This window comes from Symphalangus syndactylus, chromosome 6 (genome assembly GCF_028878055.3).
Source record: "Symphalangus syndactylus isolate Jambi chromosome 6, NHGRI_mSymSyn1-v2.1_pri, whole genome shotgun sequence".
Classification (NCBI taxonomy): domain Eukaryota; kingdom Metazoa; phylum Chordata; class Mammalia; order Primates; family Hylobatidae; genus Symphalangus; species Symphalangus syndactylus.
In genome coordinates, this window is record NC_072428.2 from 24,624,910 (window position 1) to 24,642,683 (window position 17,774).

The window sequence follows — 17,774 nt, forward strand, 5'->3', positions numbered from 1 at the left end:
CGTACATTTTAAATGCTCAGTTGGTTTGGCCTTAATTAGTCATCCTGATAGGTATCCATACTGAATATCTACCATATGTCTATAAAGGCAAGAGGATGAGATAATATAGATTAGCTAAAAAATGCATTTAAATTTGAATCAAATTATTTGATAGGGTTTTAATGCATCAAGTAACAAACTCATCATTAAAAAGTTGAGTTTTACATATGCCAAAGATTTAGAAGGAAGTCAGTATATTGGCAGGGAAGATGAGTGGTGTGAAGAAGGAGCTAGCAAGATCTTCACTAAGAAGGAAAGACTGAGTTAGATGTTAAAGTATTTTTAAAAACAATTCCAGGTTGATATGGAGGCATATCCCAAGTAGAAAGTATAAATCCTTAAGGACAATATATAGTTTGGTAATTAGGGAAAATCTAAACAGTTTAGTTTGGGTTTGGAGGACTGATTACTAATACCCTTCTCCATAAAACAGACAACCTAGACCCATATAGAGAGCTAATTAAACATGCAGTCAGGTATTTAGCAGAGTTAAACATTAGTTTTCCACTCATTCCACATATGTTTAATATGTATCTATTGTGTGCTAAATCCTGTGTAAGGTGCTGTGGGTCAATCACTGAGGAAGAAAAAGACAGTTTCTGCCACTAGTTTATGGTATGGTGAAGACAGACATCAAGGAAACAGGAAATTAAAATAATGTTGTAGATGCTACAATAACTTATGAGTTACTCTGGGAGCACAGAGGTAGGCTATCTAACCTAGTCTTGAAGAATCAGAAAAATCATTTTAAAGGAAGTGACATCTAAGTGGAAGACTACATGAAGAGCAAGATTGATCTATTGCAGAAAAGGGGAGAGCATTTTTGGCATTTATAAAAGACTTGGGCCAGGTGCGGTGGCTCATGCCTGTAATCCCAGCACTTTGGGAGGCTGAGGCAGGCGGACAAGGTTAGGAGATCGAGACCATTCTGGCTAACATGGTGAAACCCTGTCTCTACTAAAGATACAAAAATTAGCTGGGTGTGGTAGTCCCAGCTACTCGGGAGGCTGAGGCGGGAGAATCCCTTGAACCTGGGAGGCAGAGGTTGCAGTGAGCCGAGATCGCGCCACTGCACTCCAGCCTGGTGACAGAGCGAGACTCCATCTCAAAATAAAAATAAAAATAAAATAAAATAAAAATAAATAAAAGACATGGAAGTGACAGAAGCATGGGCCATTGAGGAGACTGCAAGTGACAGTAAAGCTGCAAGTCGAAGTTTGAGACGAGGTGAGGCTGGGAAGGCAGGCAGAGGCCAGATATAAAGGACATGTATTTTAATAAAAAGCATTGGACTAAATTAAAAATTCACCTAAAATACCTTCATAAATATTTACTGAGTTAATAAACATCTATGGTTGATCTCACCCTCACATAATTAGTCCTTGTAAGTTCAACTGACTCAGTATACATATTATATCAAAATAAGAAACAGCTTCATCCTAGGTCAGGAAATTAAAAATCTGACAGATTTCTTATTTTTCTCTCTATAGGGTTCTTACACACACACACACACACACACACGGTACCAAAGGAAATTTCATTCTGATATCTAAAGCAAAGAAAAGAATCACAGCTAGGTGTGGTGGTGAACACCTATAATTTCAGCTACTCAGGAGGCTGAGGCAGGAGGATTGCTTGAGCCCAGGAGTTTGAGTCCAGCCTGGGCAACACAGCCAGCCCTTGTCTCTTGGGGAAAAAAAAAAAAAAAAGAATTACAACACATTACTGGAAAATAATTATTCCTTTGTGATGTATGAAACAAATGACTTGAGTGTTGCCAATCATTTTATTAAAAATAGTGTTAATCTGTCACAGGAGCAGAGTAAAAAAGTAGTCTGAGGAATACAATAATTTTGCCTTATGTGATGGTATTAAGGCATTTTTCAGGACAATTATTTTTTGTCACTTAAAAAAATAAGATTCATCATATACCATGCTTAGGCATATATGTATATTAAGAAGAGTGTTGAAAAGAAACTTATATTAAAACGAAAACCAAAAAGCATAATTATTTAAATATTACACAAAACATCATTTTAATTTGCTTGTTCTCTAAGTTCAAAACAAATTCTGCTTTCCAAATAAAGCAATTACTGTTTTGGATCATCTCTATTCAATAATTACCATTTAAACTTTTTTGAATATTTACTATAAAGCAATGTTATATGAATTCTTCTGATTAGAAAATAAATGCTTGTGGGAAAAATGGGAGCAATTTTATTCTAGAAATGATGCAGATGCATCCTATAATAAAAAAGTAGACTTAATGATCAGATAATTAGATGGGAGGAGTAACGGAGTATGAAAAGATGAATAGATCATAGATTTTATTGCCTAAGTTAAACTTTAGCACAAAATCCAGTCTGCGTAGCAGAAGTCAGTGTATAAGTTAGACATTTTCATTTAACTGCTTTTGGCATAAAGAATATATATAAATAGTTTACTAAGTTACTTTCATAGTACTCCTTCTTATTCAGAAATACATGTCACTAGATTATATTATGCAGTTCACCGGTAGAAGTTTTATAGCTGAAGTTTTAAAAATGTGGAATTATATAAACTTCATTTTGACAGTTTTCTTCAGGATACTTATTTTAGATGGTGTTACCTAAATCTTACATGGCTCACTGGTAACTATTAGTTAAAATAAAAATAATGTAGAAAATAATAAAATTAACGCAGATTAAGTTTGTTAAAAATAATGTTACATCCAAAAATATAAGAATGTTTCACTCATCATAGTAAGTAATCACTTCTGTGATGTCAGATTAATTTCCATAAACTTCCAAAATGAAGTTGATGGTTATTTGACATTAGGTGCTTTAGAAAAACTTTGTGTAGAATGCATTAGTGATTATACTACTGCTTCATAAGATTATAGAAAATACTCCCTATACTAAAAGGAATCTTTCCAAGGGAATAATAAACTTTAATTAAAAGTAATGGATAATGTGAAATAAACTTATTAAGTGCTTGCTCCAATGATATAACAGATTCTATGGGCCAACCTTTTCAGGCCATCTAAACATCTTCAGGTACGATCACTTTTCAACAATCCAGGACAGATGAAAATAGATTGCATTTTATAATAAACTTATCTACATGTGGTCTATGAGAAAGCATTTTAATATCCAAAAGTCTTTGTTTAAATAACCTCAATCTTTCCTTTTACAATTTGTCTGTTGCTCACTTGATCCTCCATGCTGGTTGTAAAAACTAGCCTTACTATTAAATCCTCCACATATTAATACATTTTTGAAAATTACTTCAGATTTCTCTTTTTTCAGGGCATTAGTAAGTCTTTTAATCACTCTTTTTACGTCATCTCAAAATGTTGATATTTCCTAATTCCAAAAGAGAGCCATTTTCACAAAAAAGATGAAAGGCAGTAAATAGTAAGTAAGTTCATTTTCTTAGGTAGCCATTTTTCTCTAGACTTTACACAGTGATAGTAAAAATGGTAATTAAGTCTACATAAGGAATCTTTTATTTTTATTTTTTTATTTTTTGACACAGAATATCACTTTGTCGTCCAGGCTGGAGTGCAGTGGCGTGATCTCGGCTCACTGCAATCTCTGCCTCCCGGGTTCAAGTGATTCTCCTGCCTCAGCCTCCTGAGTAGCTGGGACTACAGGCACATGCCACCACGCCCGGCTAATTTTTGTATTTTCAGTAGAGACAGGGTTTCACCATGTTGGCCAGAATCGTCTCTATCTCCTGACCTCATGATCCACCCACCTTGGCCTCCCAAAGACCTGGGATTACAGGCATGAGCCACTGCACCCAGCCTACAAAAGGAATCTTTATCAAAACAATTAAAATGTTTTCCGCTGTAGTGTTCAGTTTATTATTCTCTTCAAATCTATTTTTAAAAATATTTAAAGAATCTGAAGGCTGGGTGTGGTGGCTCATGCCTGTAATCCCAACACTTTTCGAGGCTGAGATGGGAGGATCACCTGAGGTCAGGAGTTTAAGGCCAGCCTGTATAACACGGTGAAACCCTGTCTCTACTGAAAACACAAAAATTAGTCGGGTGTGGTAGCCCACTCCTGTAATCCCAGCTACTCGGGAGGCTGAGGCACGAGAATTGCTTGAACCCAGGAGGCAGAGGTTGTAGTGAACCTAGACTGTGTCACTGTACTCCAGCCTGGGGGACAGAGTGAAACTCTGTCTCAAGAAAAAAAAAAAAAAGAATTTGAAACTTATTTTGAAAAGTATTTTATGTTAAAGTGAGAGAATTAGGCTGGGCACCTTGGTTCACACTTGCAATCTCAGCATTTTGAGAGGCCTACGCAGGTGCTCTACTTGAGCCTAGGAGTTCAAGACCAGCCTGGGCAACATGGTGAAACCCTGTCTCTACAAAAAATAGAAAAATTAGCTGGGCATGGTGGCACATGCCTGTAGTCCCAGCTACTTGGGAGGCTGAGGTGGGAGGATCAATTGAGTCCAGGAGGTTGAGGCTGCAGTGAGCCATGATTGCACCACTGTACTCCAGCCTGGGTGACACAGAATGAGACTCTGTCTCAAAAAAAAAAAAAAAAAAAAAAAAAGGAAGAGAGAGGATTAAACATTTTTATAATATAAAAATTTACTGAGATGTTTCAAGAACTGGTAAGAGTCAAATACTAATAGGAATCTTTGATATTTGATGATTATGGTATACCAATAATATAATACTTCAGAAAGCATAAATACTTTGAAAAATGACTTTATAGTTTTTAAACACATGGTGAAGCTAACCTATAGGAAGTACTTGTAATGGTAGAAAGTATTTACCAAACATATATGTGTGAAAAAAGCTTTATAGTACAGAAGGAATACTACCGAAAATTAAAAATACTAGAGAGAGAGAGCGACAGGGAGAGAGACCTCCCTTCTGCTACAGGCATAGTTTAAGTCTTGTGTCACAAATAAAAGGATCCTCCCTAGCATATGGAGTAGTTGCCATGTCCTCCCAGGGATGGTCTGTAGCTATGTTCACCTCAGGCTCATCAAGAAGAGGTAAACTGTCAAGTATAATTTCAGTCATAGGGTGGTTTGGTTGAGACAGATTAGTGGTATGCAATCACGATAGATAGTTTATCCCAGCTCCAAACTGCCGCTTGGGAAATCTTGAACTCAAATGAACAGAGACTCAGTCATTATTAGTGTCAAAAAGGTATACAGAGACAAAATTTGGTTGGCAGCACGAAAGATGAGTCAAGGCGAAAAAGTGACCAACTGCATGTTCAAAATCGAAATTGAGATGCATACTACAGTTTGGAAATACTTTAAATACCAGAAAAGTCATACATTATTAATTGCTCATTGATTAATATTTAAAACATGTTTCTGTAATGTATTTTCAAAGAGACAATAAAATTACATGTATTTTCTTATTTCAAAACCTTTATTCTCAAGGTGATGCATAGTAAGGAGTACCCTTTTAGATACAGGAGTAAGATAGCAAAATGTTTTTTAAAAATTTGGATAATTTTTAGTATCTTTCCTTCAGCTGGATATTTCCAGAAATAAGACTTTTTAGAAGAAGAATTTAGTTTTACGGGACTATTTTAATATTCAAATGTCTTACAGTTTGATGACTTTCTCAGGAAGAAATCAGGTTATAATAAAAGCATGAACTTAAAATGTGGAAGAACCTAATCTAAGTAACTTTCCAAATATTTTCTAAACACTGAAAAATATATATTTATAAATTGTAAAATACATTATTCTATTAGCAAACACAAACTTTGGTATCTTTAAATCAGACTCCCCCCCAACCAAATATCCACAAAAAGAATGTCCTCAAGTGTCAATGCCTGAAGTGATACGCTCTGACAAATCTAACAGCTCTTTCTGTGTCATTCCTAATGCACTTGTCACTCAGTATTATCCATCCTCATTAATGACAATGGGAAAGTTTATCTTGGGAACACGTTTTAAATCATCTACTCTTTACAATGGGACCATGAAATCTCTTACAAAACATGAGGCGGGAACTACTCTGACAACAAAACCCCTTCCTGGCAGCTTTATTCTTAATTCCTGTTCAAGGAGTAATCTGTTTATTATAAAATCATACAGAACAATATATTAAACAGAATTTGAAACAAGAATAGCTAGTGTGATTTTCAAGCTTACAAGTATTTTTACAACATTTTTATTAGGCTGAAAACACTACGTTGAGTTCTTTTTGTGTGATTTCATGCAATCTTCTATTCTACATTGTAAATACCTTTGAAAAGAAGTTTTGTTTTACATAATTTAAAAATAATTTTCAAATGGCAAGGACACTGGTGTTTATATAATTATTTTAAAATGTAATAACTTACATTAGCTTAAATAAAAGCAATTATTAAGTAAAAATGTGCTCGTGTTTAAATTTCCTAACCAAAATGCCAAAATATTCCAACTACAGCATCCTATAGCTTAAAAATAATCTTACCAGGACCAACATTACTTTTAATAATATATTCACATTTTCAAGTTCAGTAAGATCTTGTTTACTTGTCTAAGAAATTCCTACATTTAAAAAAATGAATACAAGCAAGCAAGACTTCATAGCACTTGCTTAAACTTACTGTTTTAATTTGACTATCAATTATAGACACTGGATAGTGTGGCTAATGAACAGTTAAACTTTTTGTATATACTTCTGCTAATAAAATCAATATATCCTTATGCCCAATATAGAAATGTATCCTTATGCCTCTCAATATTCAGTTATCAAAAGTTTAATGTTACATTTTGATTAATTTACTGTATAGTAAAAAAATCTTAAGTAGATTATAATAAAAAACTCAACATCACATTTAAAGTTGATTTTATAACTTAATAATCTGAAGTCATCTGTGTATTCAAACATGCTACAAATGAAAACACTGAATTTTAATATTTAAATTGTATGAAGCTACAATTCATAAAGCATTTTAATTTCAGAATTCAAAACTTTTAACATTTCTAGTTAATGCTTTATTTTAAAAAAGGTTTCTTTAAAAGACGTTGTGCTTAAGGTTCTAAGTTAAATGTACAATAAACACCATAAAATGGTTAATTAAATTTATAGTTTTATAAAAGAAATATAAATCTAACGAAAACTAATATATATTTATACATTATGATTATTTCTCATATATTAGGTATTTATTATCAATCCAGTAACATTGTATAGAAAATAGCAATTTATCTGTGGCTTCAGAAAGCTGAATTAGTATTAATGGTTAAGAGGTTGCTTTAGCATTTGAAAGAATCTGGTAGAGACTGAAATGAGGTGCCTCTAAGAAAGTGAGTTTCACATGATTACAGAGAGGCTGGATGAGAAAATATGTGCACACAATGAGAAGCTGGCTTTGAAGCACTTTAAGCTCCCTTCCAATTTTAACCTTTTATGAAATCTAGGTATTTTCTCAGCGACATTAATGCAGACTGTTTGAAAAATCTAGGTATTTTGTCAAAGACATTGCATAAATTCTACAAGTGCAAATTACACAGCAAATGATTGTATGTGTTATTTTTCAAATAAAGCTTAATTTTAAGAGTATAAATCATTATCACCAAACTGACAATTCTCTCAGTAAATTTTCTTTAAAGTATGCGGCTCTTTAGAGTAGGGGTTCTTTTTTATAGAAAATTTTCTTTGTAAATGATGAGACAAAATATTTTTGGCTCCGCAGGCCGTAAGATCGCAACTTAGTGATGCACTATGAAAACAGCCATAGACAAAATGATAGCAATGGCTGTTACAATAAAATGTATTAAAACAACAACAACAACAACAACACGGAGCTGGATTTGGCCTATGGGCCATAGTTTGCTAATCACATGTTCTATTGCAACAGGGGCATAGTTGCTTTAATATTGCCCTTTACTTACCCACTTTTATGTGGACAAAAGCTTAAGAACATTTCCCGTAAAATGATTGGATGTTATAATAATTGAATGCTAAAGAAATTGCTCATGTTTATAGTACTGTTAAGACTAGATCACATTTCCAAAATATCTTTACATGTACTTTTTTTTTGTTTTTGACTGAATTATACATTAAGTCAATAACATATCTTAATGAAATGCATTCAGTTATAAATCACACACTGTAAAGCTTTTCTCCTACATATAATTGTCCTTAATTTAAATTTGTTTGGATCAGAATGGTTTCTCAGGAGGAAATTCTGAAGAAGCCAAACTGAAGAACCAGATTGGAATTTGTCAGCTTCAAGCGTATAATAAAGAGGTCAATGGGATGATTCGTCAATAAGGATTAGTCCTAGATTCTGTTATGGAAGTGATATCGTTACTTTACTGATAATGTGTATTTAAATAAAATTGTAGAATATCCAAAATGTGTTAAAATTCCATTTTACATAATTATTTCATCTGTAACTCAAAAAAAGTCTCATGAACTGTTTTCAACAATAACAGCTCATTATATTATTAGCTGATATTTTTTGAAGGTTGTTTTACTTACGTAAAACCTTAGAAGTATATTAAGCATCTAAAGAAAACTGTATTCACACTATCAAACTATTCCGTATAATCTGAAATGAGTTTTTTAATGGTCACACCCTCTTATATGTTTTGAGCAATATCAAGAAGACATTCATTCATTTATCCATTCATGCAATATTTGACAAGCACTTATATGATCAGGCAATGAACCAGGAAAGGGAGATACAATGATGAATAAAAATACCTACATTCATAACACCTATGCTCTAAAAGAACAACATTTTCCCAAAGTTTGATACTTTATAAAAGAAATGCATGATGTTTTCCGTGTACTAAAGTATGGCAAAACAAAACAAACAAAACAGTGCAGAATGGATATTCAAGGGCTAAATAAAAAGCAGAGAAGATTACTTAAAATAGTGCTCTTCTTGGCTACTTACTTCATGATTGGCTTTTGGCCTTAGCATTTTTATAGACCAATCAGTCCTACAGGTTTTTAAAGGTGAATTTATCATTCTTTGCTTCTTGATTCAAACCCATTGTTAAATTACTTTTGTTAATCCTAGAAGGTATTGTTTGACATTGACTAGAAATTTCATTTTTTTGATAGTACACAGCAATAAAAAATATTAAGGGGGTGTGTGTGTATGGTTGCTGTGTCTGAATATGCAAGTACAGAGGGAAGAATCTAGAAAGTGTTGAACAAATATATCTCATTATCTTTTTAAAATTTCTTTGAGATTAAAAAATGACTTGTATCTCACAAATATACATACATAACATGTAAAATCTACGTGTATTAAAATTGTTAAAAGAAAATACTTTCTTTGTATTTAGTACAGATCATTATTAATTCATTCAGAACAGATCATTACTAATACTTTATCTGGACCACCATTTTTTTCTAAGACTTATTGAAAAGGCTATGAAATATAATTAAAATAAATCACTATCTAGTTGGATTCCTTTTTCATACTTATGCATGACAAATTTTGAATCTCAATGCAGAAAAGATAGACTGTATAAATCCCAACTACTTTGAAACATGCTAGTTTTATGGTAAAGGACAATTGAACACTACCACTGTGTTGCATTTTGCTACACTTAAATATGGTTCATATGTTGAAAAAAAACAAGTACATACGTGTATATACATGTGTAAGCAATTTTCCCTTAAAAGCTGTAACTATGTATTTTAATAATTTTCTATTATTATTTATGTCAAGTATATAGTCCTACTGCATTTGGTTTTGGTCAACATTTTAGCAATTTGTTTGTAAAAATATTGATAAGCTACTTTGTGCTAGCCTTTTCTTTGCCTACTGACTACAAGATAAGTTGACCCATTTATTTACAGGATCAACAAGGGCAATCCATTTCATGCTACAGCACTGACCCTTCACAAAGATCTTGTAAATGAGTAGCCTATGACAATATGTACGAGTGACCTTTAATTGCACCAAGAAGCTTTTTGTTACAATCTTTTTCAATGCTACAACCATAGCTACAGTACAAGTTGGGAAAATATTTCTTACGGATCTGGCAGAAATATCAACAAAAAAGCCCCTGTATCAAAATATGTAAGTGAAAAGTTTGAGGCATTTAAGTCTACACTATAATAATGCCTTTTAAATAACTATTGATCAGAAAGATAAGCTTTTTTCATTCATATAATTATTTAGAAAATTAATAAACATTTCATTAATTAAAGACAAGAAATGTAATTAAATACAACTTTGCTTTTAATAGCCTTTGGAAACAAAGATAGTTCAATTAAAATTGATATATATTTTTCTGAGATGGAGTCTTGCCCTGTTGCCCAGGCTGGAGTGCAATGGCACGATCTTGGCTCACTGCAACCTCCACCTCCTGGGTTTAAGCAATTCTCCTGCCTCAGCCTCCCAAGTAGCTGGGATTACAGGCACCTGCCACCACGACCAGCTAATTTTTACATTTTTAGTAGAGATGGGGTTTCACTATTTTGGTTGGCTAGGCTGGTCTCGAACTCCTGACCTCAAGTGATCCGTCTGCCTCAGCCTCCCAAAGTGCTGAGATTACAGGTGTGAGTCACTGCACTGAGCCTATAATGGAAAACTTGAATTGCAGTAAAATATACTTCTCTCTTTTTATTAAATGACTATATACTTTCAAGTTTTATTATTTGAAATGTTCAATGAAGAATCCTATACCTTAAACAACACCCAAATACATTCCAAATATCATTTATATTGGGCAATAATATTTGAAACAAGTTTTCAATAAAGCATAGGGTCAGGTATTTCAACTGATTTACTTGGAAATTTTTGAATGAGTGCAATATATATTTGACATTCTGACAAAAAATTGAAGCCAAATACTCAATTTCATTAAACCCTTCATCTTGGGTATCTTATTTCTGGAAGGCTCATGCCAAAATGATTTAGTTTGATTCTCTGCAACAATGGTGGGTTGACTTGACAGCACCTGACAAAACAGTTCAGTGAATTTCACGATACCAGATACAAAGAACCTAAACTGGCTACTCTATAAAATGTCTGCTGTGACTTGGAGTGATGACAGTAATAAATTTGCCAAATTTTTTATTTCTACTTAAGTAAGAGAACCGCTTTACCAGTTTTTGGGTTAAAGATATTCCCATTACATTCTACTTTCTCTTAATTATTTATTATGGTCCACAATTCTACCTTTTAAAAACTAATAATTTATATTTATCATATTTTCTTAATGAGGAACATAATTTCTTCATATTACTAAAATGCAGAAAACTTTTTCATAATATTCATCAATAAAATAGGAAAATATTTTACAATCATAATAATTGTTGCTTAATTTTGCTTAAAGATGGTATTTAAAGAACTTCCAGCAAATCAAGCTTTTTGCAAAAGAGAAAAATAGCTTTTAATATGAAAGAATCAAACCTTCATTAGAACCAGTTATTATAAAAGAGGAGGAAAAAATTAGAAGTTTGAAAAATGAATTCAGTAGACCCTTATTAAAAGTTGTATATACCTTATCTCACAGGATAATTTTTGATGTTCCAAAAATAACATATGTAAAATACCTTAGAAAAATTTAAAATATAAAAACAGGTTGATTAGCTATAAGCAAATTAATATTGGTAAAAGTACCTGAACATAGAACTTAAGTGAGTACAATAATAATATATTGTAATTAAGTTTGGCACACTTTAAGACTGTATCAAAATAGTTGATAGGGAAAACTACGTTTCTTTGTATACAATACTTTCTCACTTTCTTTTGGATTTAGAAATCCTGTAATAGTAAATAGTATTTTAGAGAATAACTTTTTCTTTTTGCAAATTAATTTTTCCATAAAAACCTACCATATTACTAGAAATAAGTAAAAATTAGAATATCACCACTCTAATGTATTCACACATACATATGAATATATATATATAATAACATCATGTTATATAAGGGAGAAGCTGTGATTAATCCAATCATAATTTTATAATGTATTTTACAAAAAGTAGAAATGCATGCTAGGGAACAGAAGAATTTTTAGTATGAATGTTAAATGTGTATATATATATATCACATTAACACATTTTCTGAGATTTAAAAAAACATTTTTTATTGAAGAATGCCTCAGGACAGAGGCTTTCTGGCTTATGTAATGAAGACAAGATAGCAGTACAGCTTAGGGCATGGCAGATAGTTGGTGGTTAAGAGCACAGGCGTTAGAATAAAACGGGCTTCAATTTAAGTGTCATTTCTGCCAGTTATCAGTTCTGTGACTCTGGATAAGTTAAGTTGCTTGATCTCTCCAAACCGTAAGTTTCCTCATTTGTAAAACGAAGATAATAATGTTATATGGGTAGCTGTAAGGTCTGTGAAATAATGCCTTTAAGCACTTGCAGTAGTCCTAGCCCTCTGTTAAATACGTAATAAAACTTATTTTTTAAAATTAATAATAATTAACAGAGTTTGTGAACATGTTAGCTTTCCAGTGTTATTCTGCATATGACTTCAGAAGATCTGAATTTAATCCTGGCTCTAACCACAGATGTGTGACTTTGGGAAGGAAGGTTATATAACTCCTGTATATTTCTTTTTATTAAATATGTGAAATAGTATGTATGCAAGGGCTCCTGTGAGGATTAAAATTAAATATAATAATGTATACAAAAAGCACCCAACACAATACCTAGAAAAAATTAGATACCAAATACATGTTTTTAAAGCAACTTACAGTAGGCATGAGTTACTTTAAAAACTGTAGTTTCACAATTTAACAAATATTTATGGAGCACCTATTACACATACTCAGGATTTAGCTGCAAATAAGACATACTATGTCCTTACTCCTGTGGAGCTTACATTTTAGTGGTGAGGTTGGGAAAATAAACAAATAAACTGATGAACAACTATAAAATACATTACACTGAGAATTCGAACAGTACATGAGGGCGAGTAACAGTGAACACTTCAGACAGGCCAGTCAGACTTCTCTAAGGAGGAGGCTGAGATAGTTAATTTACAATCCAAATGACATGAAAAGGCCTTGAAAAGATCAGAGGGATGAGGATTCTGAACATTTGCTGTGCAAAGGCACTGAGGCAGGACTAAACTTGAAATGTTTTAGGTACAAAAGTATCTGCAAAACTACCTACATCACAAGCTTAAGGATACCATATTTACTAAGCATTTGTATTACAGGCACCTTGGAGGATATACTAGTAAAGTGTATCTTCTTACTTTCTAGGAACTTTAAAAATATATTTAAGTGAGGAAATGAAATAGCTGTGATTTGTCATCATTTTCTGTTTTCTTTTTTTCTATCTTCCTTAGACACCATAAATGACACATTACAAAAAGAAGTGTTTCAGAGAGTATCACGTAAACTGGACTAATTCTGCTACAGCAGTTCTACAAAGGCTTGAAGAAAATCTTCGAAGTACTGCAATATAATTTTCTTGGAGCCAAACCATAAAACACATATATAAATGTTTATGTCTGCAAAACTTAGGAAGAAGGGAGAAGAGACCTTTTCCCCTTTGCATATTTAGACAATGCTGAGGCTGTATCCTCCTGGTCTAAAAATTGAGATAACTGCATTACAGGTAACCATGGTATCTTTATGAGAGACTGTTAGTAAGATTCTAAATATCTGACTTTGCTTCGTGCAACTTTTCTTAAATTTCCTGAGTAACGTAGTTATGAATAAATAGTGCAATGTAAAATATTAGACCCTAAGTTCAATTTATAAAATGAAGATTTTTATATAAAAATTATGGTCAAGGTGTCATATTTTAATAATATTTCTCAAAGAAAGATGATTCATTTGATATAACTAATTATAAGTTTTATATCCTACATGTTGATGACCATACAGAAACTTTAAGACATATAATAGCCAAATATGCATCTACTCTTCCTTGCCAAATAAAGCAATGATGTTCTGCCAGCCAAACTAACAGGAAGCATGTGAAATGAACACAAAAGCAAACAGGCCTTACACTGCCTAAGGGAAAGTCAGCAAGATGGCAGTTTCAATCATTTGGAATAATGCTAAAGCAGCCTTAGGCTTTTCTCAGAATGGAAACATGTCACTATTACTGCAATATTTCAACAAATCAGAATGTAGAGAAAAGAACACTTATGCAACCACATCTTGGAAGGGCACTTTACTCAACATTTAAGTGGAAAACAATTATAAAGAAATTTCAGAAAAACTGTCAGTGAACATAAATGACTCAGGGAAAAATGTTTTTTCTTTCAAAGTGCTTAATAGATTTTTCAAAAGCTTACCACTTAGAAACAATTTCCTTATATATTCTCTTTAAGGAATTACTCATATAAAGACAAATTTATATAAAGTGGTAAGTGAAAAGTTTGATATTCAGGCTGCCAGTAAGAAATGCTCATTTTTCCCCAGTACAGTACTATTACTTTGGAAGGTTTGATCAAAGGGAATAAGCTTTCACAACATTTATATAGGAAGTTAAAAAATACTTCAAATATTTTGGGAACTTACCTAATCAGGATACTTTTAGCATGTGTCTAGTCATGTAGCCATCTTTGGTCAATCATCAAAAAATCAAAGGGAAATTGGCATGACTCAACCCTAACTTTAATACCGCATGATTGTGTCGTGTAAGCTTGTTTTGTGTGAGAGCTGCTGTGGTTTTAGCAGAGAGATTAACAACCGGACCTAAGCTGGCCTCCAAACCTTGCCCTGCTGATGCCTCAAGCTCTTTGAAGTCTGACCATCATACCTGGCAAAACAACAGTGGGAACTAGGATGGTGTCAGATCTAATCAAATTGTTTGCTGCAGCATAGCTAACTATGGGGTTCACTAATTGGCCCAATTGCGGATTATACCTTTTGCTACAGATTCAAGACAATAATTTAGTTAAATGATGTTTTTTTTTTTCTTATCTCTTCTAATTAAGATTCCAAAGTGGGAAGAAATAGGATTAGACAGATTCTCAAAACTGTGTTCTCCTTAAGGTGGTATGCACTTTTGATAGGTTAACTATGGCATGTGAAATATATAAAGTGTAGTAAGTATTAAACCAACTTCTGATGATTCTGTGAAACCTTATGTAATGCTATTATATGCTGATATTACTTGAGAATAAAAGCATAAATATGAGAATGATAATATAATGATATATCAAAATGTACACATGTAAAAAATTACATTTCCATTGTTAAAAATGTTAATTTGGGTTTATTTTTGACAAGTGATTTAATCTAAATGAATAGATGCCTATGTTCAACTTTGATTTTCTTTTCTTTCTGCTAGCTGCAGTGTACCTAGGAATAAAAGCTAGTTGAAACAGCAAACAATATTTGTAGTATATTGGACTACAGCCTATGATGCTACAAGTTAATAAGGCTCCCAAGCCAGACATTTATATTTCCATTATTTTATTTTAGTAACATAATTGTGAGTTGACAAGCAAGTTAACCATCCTGCTCCCCATCTCTAGATGGGGAATGAATATGTTCAACGTTCTACTTCTCATTTAAAAACTGGAAAGGCTGCTGAAAGTAAGCATAGGGAATAAAGTAAACCTAGGACCAAAGATATCATTAAATACTCCAAATTATTACACATTATCATAGCTACTAGCACCCCTGTAGTTTGTAAGAGTTTATGCTTTTCCAATACGTAAATAATAATCTTATTGAATAATCCTACTGAATAGTACCAAGTTATATGGCAATATAATTATAAATCTAATTTATATTGATTCCATTCTAGTCTTAATACTTAAGAATAAATCTATTACATGAGTACATAAAAAATAATAGCTACTTAATAAAAACTGGTTGGTCAATTATTTTGTGAGGAAAAGTTCTTGGTGACTGGAGAGGTACTGAGGTCCTATTCTGAATTAGGGACAAAGTATGATAAGACAACCTTGAGTAAACATGATTTACTTTGACACTCTCTACTCTCAATATTCATTTAGTTTATGAGGCCCACATACATACACTACTTTTTTGACCAATTACAGCCTACACAAGTAGTGTTAATCTTTATATTGAAAATTTGTAGTAAATACTGTAAGTCTTTACAGTATATTTATTTACAGTGTAAGTCTTTTGTATATTTCAGGGTTAATCCAGTTACTGTACTCTCTGACTTGAACTTAGAAACATTGAATCTTTGAGCTGGAAAACTGTCCCATTACCAAAGTGGAAACTCTCTTTGTGAAAACCTTAATGGATGGTGCAAATAATGTAATAATACATTATGATCATTTATATTAGATACTTTTATGACTAGAATGTGCTACAGTATGATCCAGCTGAAAATCCAAAATCAAAATAGCAAAATATTAAGTGCAAGTGAAAATGTTGCATTTATGTCATCAAATATGCAGCCATATTTCAAATTCTGCCAAATCTTACTTGTTTATGTACTATAATTACATCAAAATTACTAAAGAAAAAACTGGTTAATGATAGCCTGATATTAAAGAAGCAAAAATTACAGAAGCTAAGAAATGCATGTTTAACCAGTTATTTTAGCTTGGAAGTGACACCATGTACTCAAGTTATCTTACACGTAACTAAGAACACATTGTGTATGGGTCACTTGACTGGTGGAGCTTATATCATATTTATAGCTGTATTATTTGCACTATTTTTAAAAGCCCATTAATAATTTATCTATATTACATATATTTCAGCAAATATTTTATACCTATTAAGTAAATAATCCTGTTCTTGATTCTTAGATAGATATAAAGATGAAAAAGACACCATTTATGTGTATTGAATCTATTATTATATCTTACTAAAGCTTTTGTTTAAAATATTTAATCACTATATAAAAATATAAATAAGCTTGTGTAGTACTTGCTACTTAACAAAGGCTCAACAAATGTTTGCTATGATTAAATGGAGGTTAGGCAAGGTTAGGTAAATTTGATCTGGTTTAGATCAAGGAATAAGTAGTATATAATGGTTAATCAAATACTCTAGACTGTTACTATATATAGCTTATAAGAGTTATCAATTTTCAAAGAATTGGAAAGCTATTTCTTTTAACCTGAAATCATAGTCTAAACTTTGACTTTTACTTATCTAGAATGCATGTCAGGATTTTAGTGCAATTAGTATGGATATGATTCTGCTATGGTTTTTGTAGAGGGGGCTAATTTATAGAGCTTTGTAGTTACAGGTATTGGCAAAAATTTTTACTCTGATTAGATAAATATTTTCACTTGAATCTGGACAATACCAACATATACTCTGAGAAGGAAGAAATATTCTTTTGCTTTCTCCAAATCACTCAAAGAAATTAGAGACTATGAGTTAAAGTTGCTCTACCTGTTAGAGGCCCTTGGTAGCTGCTAGTAAAAAGATAATCAGTTTTCATACACATAAAGGGCAATGACTTAGCAAATCAAAGAAAAGATGCCCTAAAAGTAGAGATGAGAGTGCTTGTCTGCTTCTTTTGCCCCTTTTTTCCAACCTTGCCCCCTTTTGAGACAATATGACTGACAGTAAATTCCAACATGTAACAAATCTGCCTGTGGAATTGGAAATGTTATTTCTGCTTTCCCTGCTAAACTACTTTTCACTTCTGAAAGTGAGACTCTGATTCAATGCCTGATTCAATGTCAGATTCAACTATCTTTCACTTCTGAAAGTAAGACTCAGATTAAATAGACTACCTATTTTAGTCTCAGACTTTACAGGCTAGTAAGGTTACATTTTATTTAAAAAAAAAATCAGGACATTTAAAAAGAACATTTATTTGTTGTGAGTATTAAAACAGTAGCATTTGCTTGATGATTTTACCCTCAATAAAGGAATCCCTG

The 17,774-nt window shown here is 32.4% G+C and overlaps 1 protein-coding gene and 1 long non-coding RNA gene across 10 annotated transcripts in view; one reads left to right on the forward strand and one right to left on the reverse strand.

Moving 5' to 3' along the window:
• ELP4 (elongator acetyltransferase complex subunit 4) overlaps nt 1–17,774 on the reverse strand; it is a 252,778-nt gene that overhangs the window by 107,200 nt on the left and 127,804 nt on the right. The window contains exon 10 of one of the 8 annotated variants that reach the window (XM_063641879.1): nt 15,350–15,483. The exons of the other annotated variants lie outside the window; for them this stretch is intronic. Within the exon in view, the coding sequence (XP_063497949.1) occupies nt 15,454–15,483 (30 nt within the window). The 3' untranslated portion in view covers nt 15,350–15,453. Of the gene's footprint in view, nt 1–15,349; nt 15,484–17,774 lie in introns of those variants that run through there. 8 annotated transcript variants of the gene reach the window in all.
• Nucleotides 1–17,774, forward strand: part of LOC134736989 (uncharacterized) — a 190,979-nt gene that overhangs the window by 91,211 nt on the left and 81,994 nt on the right. The gene's annotated exons all lie outside the window — the stretch shown is intronic.